General features: G+C 39.7%; 1 protein-coding gene across 3 annotated transcripts in view; it reads right to left on the reverse strand.

Moving 5' to 3' along the window:
• LOC112457435 (fasciclin-2) overlaps positions 1-15,604 on the reverse strand; it is a 90,393-nt gene that overhangs the window by 19,869 nt on the left and 54,920 nt on the right. For all 3 annotated transcript variants that reach the window (XM_025020486.1, XM_025020485.1, XM_025020487.1), the window contains exons 2-4: positions 3,906-4,077; positions 847-1,013; positions 110-375 (exon numbers count right to left, since the gene is read on the reverse strand). In XM_025020486.1, the coding sequence (XP_024876254.1) occupies positions 110-375; positions 847-1,013; positions 3,906-4,077 (605 nt within the window). The remainder of the gene's footprint in view (positions 1-109; positions 376-846; positions 1,014-3,905; positions 4,078-15,604) is intronic.

A 15,604-nucleotide genomic window follows, 5' to 3' on the forward strand; every position in this document is an offset into this window, starting at 1 on the left:
AATGATAATAATTATTTAGTAAATTCAGTTTAAAGGAAATATTTATGCAGTTTCTGAAATAACTTGTGATTTTTTTTTAGTTAGTGCTATGTAATCACTAAAAAAGTACCTCAACGCGGATAGGTCGCTCTTTCAATTCTCCTGTGGTCTGCACCGACGCACGACACGTATATATGCCGTCGTCGGACGCTTGAACCTTCTTGATCTTCAAGGCGTAAGTGGTTATAACGTAGTGATCGTTCGTCTTGATCAGTTCTCCGTTGTAAAGCCAATCAACCGAAGGCGGTGGCCTAGCGCGTACTTGACACTGAATATCAAAGTCTTCCCCGAGAATGGGATACTGATTTGGCGGCGCATTGTCCCACGTGATCGCAACTATTGATAACAAATCGAAAATTCTGTTTGGAAAAATGTTGCGACGCACGTCGATCTCCCGGAAGAAAAAAATATGCATGTTATTTAACTAATTTAAGTCCATTTAGATTTAAAAACTGAGATTTTTACTGTTATATAGTGAATGTCTGATATGTCTAAAAAATATTAACTTAAAATGAATATGTCTCTAATATGACTGCCAAAAATATTAATTGAAATGAAATACCCATTTATTTGATAATGTCTGCCTTATTAAAAAGTTATGCACAATTCCTAATAAAGTTTTAATAAAAAAAAAATTTTACTATCGTTATAAATTTATATGCACTATATGGACTTTTAGATCACATTTCATCGTTAAATTAATTAAATCCTGCTCGTTATACTTCGCGCTGGGAGATATTTTATTCCGTATCGGAATAATTTCACTTAAAAATTAAAACGCGACGGAATTTTAAATTCTATACTCACTAATAGTATCGATTGTCACGGACTTGCTCAACTGCACATTACGCGCATAATTTCCCTTGCACGTGTACTTCCCGGCCTGATCCTCCTGAAGGGAATTAAAGAACAGGGACAGACTGCTATCCTGATGCAATTCGGTGTACATGGTCGGCTTCGTGCCCGCGTACGTGCTGTGGAGAATAACGTCACAGTTTGCAAACGAAACAACTCGCAACATCGGTCAGAGCACGCACCAATTGACGGTAATGATCAATGACATCGCATGGTGATATTGCGCTCGTGCATACGTGTTCTTCGTGGATGACGCGAGAATGACGTGTAAACGACAACGAGATGCATTCACATGACCTCGTATTATTCAACGTTGCACAATATGGCATGGCGTATCGGCGTATGATGCGAGTACAGGTACAGGTATATGATGGTATGATGTATTCAAGCAATTTCCATATAGTGTATCGGGCGACGAGATGCCGGATGTAATATCGCGTGACGTCGATGATGAAGGTTACGAATATGGATTTTGCGGATTAAGAGGGTGGTTGGAAGTGATAGGGCTAGAAGCGCAGCTGCTCCGCGACCGCGTTTACATCTTCAGAGAACGGATAATCATTGGAGATACGTCGCATCGAGTTTAATATTTCGAACAGAAAATATGGAAAATATCGAACAATATGGAAAATATCATACGGAAAATACCGTGAACGTCCAGAAATTAATTTGTTATTGCGGAGTAGCAGAGTATTATGACAATCACGATGCACGAATACAGAACAAGTAATAACGATGATTGATATGCGAAATCTTTGGAAAAAAATGACACTGTTATCACAATCTGTCAATTACGTGTATATAGAACGATCGAAAAATCCCGACAAAAATTCTTATATATAGTTTTTTTTTTAAATTAAATAAATGGCACGTGAATTTTTTTTCTGGTTCAGTTTGTTCTCGACGTATCGATTTTCGTAACAGCCTGTATTCGTGTAATGACGCTGTGAAGAACGTATAATTGAGAGGCGTAAAATAGCCCGAAACGGGACGATTTTATCCGGGAATGTCACACGCGGCACTCTTGACGACGAATGTACTTAATTATGCAAATCGTACTCGGGGTTCGAGTAATCGTGCAAACACGCGACATGACGAATCAGTTACCAGGGTTAACGTTCGTTAGATTATTTGGTTGTTGGATTAAATATTTCGCACAATATGGAGCGACACATTACATTAATTGTTAGCAATATCGGACAGACTCGCACGAATAAAGAAATAAATATTGCAGATGAAAGTGAAATAGTGTTTGCGAGTATGCACAGAACTGCGCTATTATGAAGCTGCTTAATTACTGCTGATGCATACACATACTACATACAAATGCGCAGTGCCCTAGAAAGATCGTGTTTCATTTTTAATCCTGCGAGCTCGAGTATTTCAATTATAAAACTAGTTAAAATTCAAAATTAAAGAGTACAAGTGAATTTCAAAAATGTAAAAAAAAAATCTTTTAAACAATTGAAAGGTTTTAAATTTTACTTTGACACCACGTGTTAAAAAATTAAGTGGATTAACTTTATAATTGTCCTCAATGCTAAAAATTTACGTATAATCGAAATCGCTCTCCCTCTCTCTCTCTCTCTCTCTCTCCCTCCCCCTCCCCTCTTTTTCTCTTGCGATAAACAAAGTCAAATTTGAATTATTAACAGATCCCGTTGAAAGAACAATGATTCTAGGTTCTCGATATGCATGAACGTATAAACGAAAAATTCGTTCGTTGTTCGATAAATTTTTTTTTCGGGCCAACGAGTTTTCTCGGCATGTGAGGGCATTCAATAAGTCAGGTACACCGGTGCGAGCGTTCGAAACTTTTCCAGTCGGCTTAACGAGCAATAGCCGGTTCGCGAACTGCAATCGGTTCGCGTTGCAGCAATTAAGAGCTCCGTGGCGCGGACTGCGGGAAACGTGGCTACATCGTGGGAAAATGATTGTATCGAACTCGGGGTGAAGTGACGGGTGAGTGTATCCGCAAAGTGAGAGAGAGGTGGAGAAGCAGCACACGAACGAGCACTACTACTAGCTGCATGTTAGATTTTCAATTCAACGGGTTTTATACTCGTTTTCCAAACGGTAAGAAGGCGATATGTGAGTATGCTTTACAAGTAATAAAAATTTGTTGAATTAGTGTCGCACCAAACTTTCCCGTTTGTGTGTTTAAATATGTATAATTCTGTTGAGTTAAACTTTTAATAATTTGTGCTCTTTATAAAGACTCAGATTATTAACCCTTCGCAGAATAAATGGGGCTTCCAAGACTCACTCGATATTTCCATTTCAAATTTTACGGAGATTTTACGGACTCATAAAAAAAACCCTAAACAAGAATCAGGCATATATAACGATATAAATTCTTTATCCTTTGAAAGTATACTTGAATTTTTTTAGATTTTTTATGGCACCATTACAGCTTGAAAATCTTAACTGGCGTAAAAGACCCACTTGATCGACGAAAGCAGTAGAATTACACATGTTCTGCGAAGAGTTAATAATCTCATCAATAATCATGATTAAAATTTATAATTACATTCTGTAAAATTATTAAAAACACGACGTGTATAATTATCAAATGTTAACATTTTACTCGTAATCTTAATAAAAAGAAACGCCATTTCAGAATTATTTCAATAATTCATTGTGTGCATTGCTTCAGTAAATTTCACTTCTCAATTAAAATAAATTTTGCAAGTACTTTAACGAAGCTTGACGTGAAATATATTATTCGCTTGAATGTAATTGATTAATACAGCAATTCGTATGTAAATATCAACGACGGAAAAGGAAGACTCTCTAGATTCATCATTCTTATAATTGGTTGGACGTAACAACTCCTCAGAAAAGCATCGTAACACTAACAGCTTATATCTTCGACTAATTAACTGTCATCTTCTCGATTGCTAATTATAATATAGATAGAGAAGCGCCGTTGACGTAAACGCTCTTGAGTAATCTTGAAAATATTAATTTATAAGCAAAAAAAGAAGAAAAGATTGTGATAATCGACTTACTTGAGAAACTCGATCGGGCGGTTCAGCGGATCGAGCCATTGCATCTGGCTGACGAGCGATGGATCATCTACCTTCGGTTTGCACGTAAGAATGATGCTGGAGCCGATCGGCTTCGTCTGCGTCTCGCCGTTCGGCAGGATGTCCAAGTACGGATCCGCCGCGTTCGCGTAAGCTGCAACAAGAAGAAAATCACGAACGTCATTATGCTGACAAGAAAGACAAGTGCGTGCGTGCGTGTGTATATATGTATGTGTTTGCGTGTGTAACATAAATGATCGTAGTCGCCATAGACCGGCGAAAAACACCGGTTTCGATAATGACATAATTAGCGGGGGCATTGTGACAATCATTATTTATTTTTGCATAAATGCAAAAAGTATAGGAACGATAAGCGTGCAAGTAATTGCATTCGCATATCTTCAGTAATTTTCAACGACATTTATCTTAAGTGCCTAGATTTACAACTTTTTGTTACTAAAACTTTAACATTTATAAATTTTTAAAGTCTACAATTTACACTTGCATATCTATTCTAATTTATTACCATAATTATTGTATATTTGCTTTAAAAAGATTATGCTAAAGTAGATAATAAATCGTCGAGTTTATCATTATTTTGAGTACTAAATTTTGAATATATGAGCTTCCCTAAAATTTCAATTCCTTTTTTTCAAGAATATCAACCATGTTTAAAAAAAGATGTACATGTATCTCAATTAAAATATACAGGACAATAAGGGAGACACGATTCACTATTATTTCCAGATACTTTCCTAAATTTGTCGCGTTAAATCTCATCATTCATTCTAATTTTAACGAGTAGATAAAAATTAACCTGTTTTTTTTTCTCTTAAAATCACGCAATGTGAAGCAACTCCCTGGAGAGATAAACCCGCACGGTTGCAGTCTTACCCACGCGAGTGGGACGAGGCGACACCGTCCCCGGCAGCGGGGGTGGCGGCGGCGCCGTCATCACGTAAATGCACAACACGGAGAGGCAGATCGGCGTCGTCTCGGCGTTCATGGTTTGCGGCGCGCGACGGAAAGCAACTTCGGGGACCGAGATGCGTACGTGAACTATGACGACGGTATGCGAGCGTCGTCGTCGGAATGCAGGCGTGCGCGACGGGTGTCCCCGACGCCGTCGGCACGGCGCGGCTCAGCGTGGCGGCAGGCATAACAGGAAGCGGGAATTGAGCTAATTAATTGCGGCGAGCGAAAGTGCGGAATTGCCCTAACTGGGAAACGCTCCGTGACCTCCTCCTCCTCCTCCTGTTTCTGCTTCTGCCCTCCTCCTCTCTTCCTCTGCTCGTCCCGCGTCATCCGGACGTAAACTGCATCAATGGCGTAATGCAGAATAGATGCTCGCTCGCCTGCTTTCTCTATATCTCTCTTCCTCCCTCTCTCCTTTTCTCTCTCGCGGCGCCAGCTTTGCAAGCTCATTAGCTCGTTAACTTCGCGCACGTAAAGCTCGAACTACCTGACGAATGGAAATGACGGCGCAACGAGGGAATCATTATCGAATTTACGGGGTACCGGGCGCGGCGGCCGCAACTGGAACCACTCGTTAAGTCCGTGGGAATTTCTCGAGTTGCGTGGAGAAGCGCGCCGATTCGCGATTACACGCGGTTAACTGTGATCGAGCTTAAAACACGACGAGTGCCCACATATCCCAACTGACGGTCGATTTCCGTTTCGCGCGGATTAAGTGGGACGATAATGGATTTACGTTCGCGTTACATCGCTTCCCGCACACACGTGCGTGCTATCACTGATTGTCAAATTGACAGCGCGAGCGTTTCACGGGAGAGAGATCGAACGGTCAGTGAAAAAAAAAATATATATATATATATAGTATATATACGGCAATGCAAGCACAATGTGATGAGTGAGCCGTGTAATCGAAATACGGGATCGGGGCCAGTTCGCCTAAATAATTCTTTTTTTTTTACACTGGATGCGAGAGCGCGTCGCTGTGTAACAGTTGATCTCGTAAATACTGAAACCGCGAAACGGTGGATGCTGCAAAAATAATTGAATACGGATTAAAAAAGCGGGCTCGAGATAGAGAATAGAGAACCGGACTACGCCGCTGATGCAAGCGAGCAGCTCGCGTGTGACGCAAATCGCGTCTGACGTAATCGACAATGGCACGAAAATTAAAACCGCCGCAAATTGCCGGCGGAAAAAAGTCGACTCTCCCGTTCCCGCGAAAAATTTCCGTACAATCTACTCTTGTCGTAGATATTAGAAGAATGAAAATATAACAGAAATTTTGAACAAAATTCAAAGACGTACCGCCCCGAAAAGGACAAAACAGAGTAGAATTCTTTCAGCTACCATATCTATAAAATTTATTCTCGACGGCTCAGTTTTCTCAGTTTATATTTCTAGATATATTTATTCAAAAAATAATCATATCGCAAAAATAAATACAGATATTCCCTGTGTTATGCTACTTCGCTTTTACGAAAGATCTGTACTATGTACATCATGAAATAAATATTAATTTCATTTCATTTCCGATGCTTATTATCTTTGAATAATTTACCATTTATTTTAATTACTTCTGTCGTTGTGGCTTCGTTAAAGATATCTCCGGCGAAATCTGCGCGAGATGATTATTTCATCGCGGATAATGCAAATGCATCGTCCGAGAAACCGAGAGAGAACCGTTAATTTCTGTAATAGCCCGTGCGAGGACGCGGAAAGGTTACAAACCTTCCTAACGGAGGAACTTCCTTAATTGGCCTAAGACTCATCGGGACGAGTTCTTGCGTGCGGTCAATTAAAGGATCTCGCCTGCGCGCGCTTTGCCCTGCTCCCCAGCAAACTCGAGGAGGACTTTAAGCTGCTTTTACGACATCTTTCTATAAGCCGGAACGGATCTATCAGATCTAACTACGCAATGAAGTATGACAATCATCAAGCGAGCATATTTTAAGTACCTCGCAAAAAAAAAAACATTCAATTCGCGCTGCTTATTAATTCTAGAATCTCTTTTAAAATCCTTTTTCAAGTTTAATATCTTTTCAGTTAGTGTAAATTCGTGACACAGTTTCTCGAATATCAAAGAGCATATTTTTTTTATATAAACAAAAAATATGAAATGTTCTCACGCTTCGTTGAATTTATTTCGATTAAAAATAGAAATAAACATCTGTGATTAAATTTATCAAAATTCGGTTAACAATTCGCTATATTTTTTACTGTAATTAAACTACAGCCATTTCATTAAACTGTTTGATTGTGCTGTGGAAGCAACTACATTCACATCCCAACTTTAACGTGTGCGATAACGGGCGAAGTACTTCTCGAAAATTCACACGTAAGAGGTCAAGCTTATACAAATTGCGATAAGTTTCGACGGTACATTCGAGCTGAAGTCTATATCTAGGGGAGAAGATATCGCGATAAGACACTTGCAACGTTCGCTTAAACGTCACCGGCATTTGCTTAAACAAAGTTTGCTTAAACTTCGAAACTGGGTGAATGGTATGAGAAATGTGTTAAATCTTCCTGGTCGTCGCTAATTGTCTCCGACCGTGCATTACGTACAATAGTCACAATCAAGCGGCAAGTCGTTTTGATTAATGACACGACTTTCAGCCCGAAAATATGCTTTCGTTCTGCTATCGAGCCCTTGATCTCAGGACTATCTCGAAACACAATGGGAATTATAATTTCGGCCAGCTGTCATTTCAGTAGCCTATGCACAATGGCGGGGATCCCTATAGTAGGTCTAATTTTACTCTCACGGCGCCGTCATTTCCGATAAGAGATTTCGTAATCAAGAGAGGGCGAGTCGCCAAGGATTACGTCCCCGAGAGCATTGTCTCTCGTTCGTAAGGACAGCTTATTTATTTGCCGTTCTCGCACCGTCATGAAACGTCGTTTCGTTCTCGCGATAAGACTCGCAAATTCATCATTTCCGGCCCGCTTAGGCGAGTGGTGGGCGCGGGCATACTAGGGGTGAATTAAAGATTTTCCCGCAGTCACTCGGGCATCGCGAAAATGTATTTCACAAAGGGGGGGAGCAAGTGAGCAGACGGTCCCCCTCGAGAACAATGGCAAGACATAAATCGCAATTATGTTTCCGGCGGACTGAACTTATTCGATTTTATCTACGCTGAGTTAAGTCTCAACGATGAAAGTATCCGATCAAATTATATGTCATTTGATATTAAACTGCTCTGACAGAGAATTAGACTTGTTCACAATATGTAATTATAATCCGCTCTATGTTATTATTATAGCTAAATACAAACAGTCTTTAAATACAGCTGTTCCAAAAAATACTCTTAGGTATATTTAAAGATGTATAATTTCCAGCGATTTTTACATTGTAGTAATCAGTTGTATAAAAATCGATCCGTATTAAAATCACAGATTGATTGTGATTTAATTAAAACACAATTTAATTACCCGTTTCTATTTATTCTACATATTTATATGATATCACAGCTATCTGGTTCTAAAAATAATATATTTATATAAGGTACAAGTTACAGCAATTAAAGATAAAACCATAAAGATGAATGAAAGAAATTATAAACAATTAAAAACCTCTTTTCTATATATATATATATAATGGGATAAAATAAATTCTGTTATAATAATTTAATACAAAAAAGAGATACATATGGAAATTTCCTAATTGCTCCTTTGATAAATACTCAAAAACATGTTTGTCTGCCATGCACTTGACGAACAGAAATAATCGCTTTCGTACAAAAAAACCGCTGACATCATGACAGATCATTGTTGTCGCAGAAAGATACACTATCATTAATTGCTCGTTAATGCCGTATTCAAAATGCATCCGTCATTACGCGCGAGAGAAAACCCGCCTGTTCATCGTCGCGATACGCCATTATATCGTCGTACGAAACTCATTCGGCGTGAACCGCCGAAGAGAGCAACAATACGGAGGGTTGTTCCTGGGGATTCCCATCCTCGGCCTACACCTCCGCCCCTGTCCCCCCCCCTGCCCCGAGGGCATGCGCTCGGGCAGATTCTATAATCGTTTCACAAATTCGCCCGAGTCACCGCGCTCCGCTTCTTCTCGCCACCCCGCGTTTACAACGGTGTACCGCATCAGCCATTATCCACCCTTGAGACTCGCAAATTCATCGTTTCCGGGACGCGTACCGCGTGTTCATCCGTGGGGGAAGGATGCACGAGGGACGCGGCAGGACTTTTCCCGAAGATTCTCGCGAAGAAACACCGTAATTGACTGGATTCATCGGAGCCGGATTTGGTCGGCGCGCAAAATTGGTACATTGATGATATATTGTAGTTTTCTGACTATATACATATATAAAAGAATATATAGTAGATGTATACATGGAGAATAAGAATATATAGAATAAAAGAATACGCAAAGAAGAATTCTTTCAGATGTAACTGGACTAAGCATTTTATGAATAAAACATAAAACTGCTTTTATTGTAATCTAACACATTTCTAATCGAACGTAATTTTAATCTGAAAATATAAAGAAAATATAATATTATATCTTCGATATTTTTTGAACTATCTTGACTCTATATAAATCTTTACAAGACAAAAAAAATAACGTTTACAATTTTCTTAGACGTTTAATAAAATTTTATTCAATCTCTCAGCTAATATCGTTTATTTGTATGAAGTTTGCGTTTCCAACTTATTTAGATGTAAAATCCTTATTTACTCAGGAGTTATCATCTCGCGTCACATCCCATCGCGTTACACCGGTCCTATACTTTATCCCCGAAATTCACAGATTCATCGTTTTCCGGCGCGCGTGTCCTCCTATAAGAACGTCACGACATAGGGCGGAATTCGAAAGTCTTTTCTAGGGACTCCTCTGCGAAGAAATCCCGTGATTGCCCCGAGAGGTTAGCTCATCAGCTTCGGCTTTGGTTGAACCTGTGTGTGAGTGGTGTAGGAAGATAAAGGTCGAGCGAAAGGGCCAAGAGGAAGACGAAAGGAGTTGAGGAGCGAGCGAGCGGATACCCACCCCTCTCCCAGGACATCTTATTTACGTTAGTTAGGGTTTGTTGGCGCAGTCACCCCAGGGGCTATTCAATGCCTCTCCGCCACCCATTTCAACCCCCCGCCGTTGACGCATACGCACACATCTAGGAGGGGTCCTCCTCGGCATTCCGGCCACCCGGATCTTGCCATTACACTCGCGCACCACAAAACTACCCTCCTCTAACCCCCGGGGCCTATCCACCCGAGAACCACGCCCGACTCGCGTATACTCTCGACTCAAAGGCGATCCGTGTGTACACCGCTTGCTTACGCGCGTGCCACCCGGTGTACAGGAGGTCGAAATAGTGCTTCCTAGTAAACTCCGACGACATGTCACTCGAGCTGGAAGAATTCGATTCAGGAGGGTTGGAAGAAACTCAAACTCATGGGTGACGCTAACTGAGTAGGTAGGTAGGTGGAAAGGGTGCTAGGAAAGGTTTCGATCAGATCTCGATATAGAATCGAGATCGGATGAGAGGTCGAGCAGAGGGAACGACGATGCTGCGGCGGCAGGGATCTTCCAAAAATGTAGCCAACTGGGAAATCTCGACAAGGTAAATTCGATATTGCTGACCTTTTTGCCGTCGTCCAGCTACCTACCTTCAGGATATTTTCTTTATCTGTGCAAGCCTGCATTATTATCTTACGTTACTTATATTTTTTTATTAAAAAGACTAGCTATAGAAATTTATTCCATTTACTGTTATATTTATTTTAAATTTGCAATTTCGCTATTTTTCCGTTCTTTGATATTATCATGTATTATTGTTTATTCATTCGAAGAGAATTTTCTACAAATATATTTATATCTTCAGCTCGTGTTGTCTATAGTAGAGATGTACCTGATTTGTACGAGTAATTTTCGCAATTACGAGTGAATTACGAGGGATTTATGAGTGCCGAACAATGTGGAGTACGGCGCGTAGCATAATGCAGAGTAAAGTGCAGCATTTGAATTTCGATGCGCGAGGGGAACGTGCACGAAACTGTGAATACATCGCTCCCTCTAGGCTTTGTTAAGGGCTTGTTACGAATGAAGCCCGAAGTTTAAGGGGGCGAGAAACGCACCGATTTAATTAAGGTAACGTTACAGCGTGTCATGATAAGGCTTCTGCGAATGAACTGTACTTGAAAAACAAAAATACTATCTTTTAAAACTTAAAGGAGCAGATGTACAACTAGATTATCATTGTTATCATTTGCAATCTCTCGAATATTATAAAATTATTTCACATCAAATTAAAATATTCTATTTGGGAAGATTTATTCATGTGGATATAAATCGCAAATATCATTTTAAAATCGTAATTTTAGATGCTCGACAGATACTGCAAGTCCTTAAATATGTCACCGTGTGCAGATGTATGATTACCTATCGTCAGTATTCATAAGATGCGCCGCGCTACTCTAGAGAGCTATTGTAGTTTCTCATAAAAAGGAAGCGCCCATAAACCATAGTGGAAGCCATAAAAATCGAGTGGGCATTTACGCGCGTCCTTCTTTTCATTGTGCGAAGGAAGATAGAGATAGAGCGGAAAAATTGCGCAAAGACGTTATTTTATCGGGACAACAGAGAAGCACAGAAGAAATCGCGATCGAGATTGTACCGGCATTGAGTGCAGAACGGGGAAATATTAGTGGACCCAGAGCAATTTCGAAAGTTCACGCGAGCGCGATTAGTCGCAGAGATTGCGCCGCTGTAATCTTGTCGATAAACTCACGCGATTAAATAGCCCGGTATCGCGCGGAAGGATAATGAAGTGGTCGAAGGGTGCGTCGGTCATCAAACCGGAATTACATAATAACGGAATGAGAGTTGTGTCTGTGCGTGCACCCCCTCGTTCGTTGCGTGACAATCTGCGAAGTGTAGCAAGTTGAAATTAATAAGTCGTAGTAAAAAGAATCAAGATAACTAATATTTTAGTTATATCCGAAAGTTGTGTGCATAAATTCGTATAAAATATTATTGTAAGATATTCAAATAAATACTGTATTATCTATAAAATAAATTAATGTGCGTATTAATGTGTAATCTTATAAATAATAAAAAATTTTACGTCTCTGACATTTCAGAAGGTATAAATGTATAACCTTTGTGTGTTATCGAATTTAAATACTTTTAAAATATTACTGTTTTTCTAAAAATCAGCGAGAACGTAGTAAATTTTTTAGAACGTGGTACTAAAAGACAGAGAGGAAGAGACAAAGAGAAAGAAAAGATCAAAGCTCGCATAATTGCACTTGCGCGCAATTTTAGTGGAAGAAAGCACGATGCGAAAGAGAAAGAGAGAGAAAAAGAAAAAAGAGTTACCGTCATTAGTGGCAGTAATAGCTAAATCTTCGTTAACATAAAGACCATTAAGCGTTAATAATGACGCGTAAGAGATACTCCTCTCGTCGAATCGACCTGCGGCTTTTTCCCCGCGCTATAAAGTAGCTCTGGATAGCTTCACAAAGGAAAACGCGTGAGGGATAATCTTGAAACCGGTCGGCGTGGCGCCGCGTCGCGTCGCGTTGCATTGCATTGCCTCACTTTGCTAAACCTGAGAATCCCTTAAATCTTGGAATCAGAGGAGGAACGCCTCTTTCGACCAGTCAAAGGCTGCGTATATATGTAGTATATATGTGTCTATATATATACATGCAAAGGTGTAACGGCGAAACCTTATAAATCAGACGGGGGACAACACAGCCTCGGGGGCGGAAAGACCTGCCGCGATAAAAACTTTTCCCAGCACAGCTTCTCCGAAGCGGCAGATAGGCGCTCTAATTAAATGCTCAACGAAAGTCTCTCTCTCCTTCCTTCCGCGCTTTAACATTCCCTTTCACTTTCCTTTCCTTCTCGTCTTGATTAACATCGCGTTTTCCAGCGACTATCCTATTTTGTCGCCACTTGCGACGAAAATGTATAAAAAGATCTTTTAACATTTTTGTTTCGGATATAAAGGAATTGTTTGCTTCACGAAATAATGAAATTGACTCTCATCTCATTAAATTCTTTATTGAAGAACTAAAGACTCATTTTTAAATATAATTCTCTTCGTCTAATTTCATAATGTCTCAATATTGTGCCTTTATTTCTATATATTTACTATTAAATGTTTATGAGTGTTTAAGTAACTTTCATGTGTTGTACGTCTGTTAACTTCCTGTATAATTAATATACTGGAAAGGAAATGTTGCCGGAAGCTGTCAGCGTGCATAGAGCTTAGTTTATATCGGCTGCTTGTCCAAAACAAGTTAGTTAATCAATGCGTGAATTATGCAACGTAAACGCAAGTTAGTTCACAGTATATCCGTTTAGGGGCGATTCAGTATTCCCGTTTTAAAACACGCGTTCACATCATGATAAATATCATTAACATGATCAAAATATCTAAGAGTGAAATTCTCTCTTTCTCTTTCTCGTGTTTTCGTCACTTCCACTCTCTTTCGTATTTTTCTCCAGTTTGGTAGAAAAATAAGCTGACTCTGCAAGAAGGTTTTCGAACCATGGTGCAAATAAATGGAATGGAATCGTCACGGAGATAGGCAAAAGGAACATTTTTGCAGATGCTTCGACGCGATTCCACCGAGACAAACAAGTCACCCAGAGGGATGGTCGAGACGAGGCGGGCGGGTCCGCGTTTGAGGAATGGAACGCGACATTGGGTGTTTATGAATGTCGCGGCGACGTAGGGGAATGGATTGAGAATCCCCGATCTCTGACGGCGTGATGAAATATGTCGAAGTACAAGCGTGCCTTTGACACCTGGGAACTGGAAATTTATGGGGATGCCGAAGAAAGTTTCAGACGGAACGGAATAGCGTGCTCGACCAAGTTGTTGCTCCACCGTTGTAAAAATTATTATATACGACAGTTGAGGGCGTGTTATGCAACACGAAACTGAGTAACAAATATTGTCTTAAAAAAGTTTAAAAAAAATCTTTAAAAAAAATTAATTATGCAATGGAATTTGTGCGACGTTGTCTCAATAAAAAATCAATTACTATTTATAACCTTTTATTTAATGAACCCATGGTGTCTTTCGTAAAAGAATTTCAAGTGATGTCAGATAGAACGAAAACCTCCATGGTAATTTACTTGGCGTATAATTGTACGATGAATTAAATCAGTTCTTATAATGTGATTTAGTTGAAGGTAGCGTGCCGTGATATTAATAAGAACCTTCAGTCGCCGCGCGGATAACAAGGTTTTCGTTATCGGATGAAATTCCGGAATGTCATTTGCAAGTAGTAGCAAGGTGTAACGACATAATAGCTGCCTTCCCCCTCGTGAAAACTATTCAGTACTTGTACTCCATTTAAAATATTTCTCTGTCGCGAGCGTCAATTTGTATGACAAAAAAAAAAGTGATATAACTTTTACACTCTTACAAGAGTTGAAATAGGTATCTAAAATTGAAAATAAAACGTGACATATCAAAAACAGAGAACGTAAAACGCGTATTTAACCAATACGCGTGACAGTATTTTAATCGACCAAAAATATAGCTAACTGAAAAAGGTAGAAATTAGCAAAATTGAAATAAAGCGAGAGAAGAAAATACAAATTATGTCTGACGAAAATTGAATTGGATGTTCGTGCATAACGAATTCGACAGGTTGTTTTCAAAAGATACGTGTACTGTGTAATAGTTTCCGGCTTCCTCAGTTTCGCACTCAATATTAGCATCGTGTAGTATAGGCACGCAACCTCCATAACTTTAAGTTTCTCGGTAACATATTCCGTTATTTAGCCGGATACACGTATTGGCGAATGAGTTAAGTCAAATTAACGCAATTACCGCTATTCACACTGTTCGCGGGATAAATAATTCGCGTATACAAGCGCTTCCTTTCGCGCATTTCGCGTTTTACTGTAAATCTGTAATGAGTGCAAATAACTGTAGTGAGTTTAAATTTGTTCTTCATCGCTATAAATGTTATTCGACAAAATTCATTTAATAAATTGAAAAATTTTATTAAATAGTTCGATCTTAACTTCAAGAGAAAAATAAAAGTAATAAAATGACTTCACAGGACATCACATTGCATTCTTTTATATTTTATTTTATTACATTTTTTGCTATTTTGCGACTGAATGAGAACTAAATAAAAATAGGGAAAATAAGAAGCAAAATCGTGTAATTGTGGCGGCAAGTGAGATAAATGCAAATCGACGTCCTTCGTGATCGCAATCCGGAGCAATTGAAGACACGATATAACAAGAGATATCGGGGGTAATCTGTAGCACGGGCAAAACTGTTCACGTACGTGAAGTCGCGTCCCTAAAAGGCGGTGCTTCAAAAGCGGCCGGGCTCGTTAGAGGCGAACCTGCTCGTCTCGTTATACGCGTTTACACACGTGCTACACGATCCACGAACACGCGCACGTATACGCGTGCGTTGGAGCACACGCGTGTCGGCGCACGTGAGCGGTTGTCTCAGTTCTCCCTAAGTAGAGCGAAACGTTCATGACGTAACGGCTCGTAAAAGTCACCGTTTAAGCTTTAAAGACGTTAAACCGCGAACTCGTCTCTACCCGGGGACCGCAATATATCCTGATAAAGAAGACGCTGCGGAAATACTAATGAGAAACGCAAAAGAAATTGAGGCTAAAAGAGAACAGATGAAACGAAAATAAATCACACAATGGCAGTAAATTCATAAATTTTGATTTCAAAGAGAAAAATAAAACGC

Source organism: Temnothorax curvispinosus, unplaced genomic scaffold (genome assembly GCF_003070985.1).
Source record: "Temnothorax curvispinosus isolate PA1 unplaced genomic scaffold, ASM307098v1 QBEX01007779.1, whole genome shotgun sequence".
NCBI classification, from domain to species: Eukaryota; Metazoa; Arthropoda; class Insecta; order Hymenoptera; family Formicidae; genus Temnothorax; species Temnothorax curvispinosus.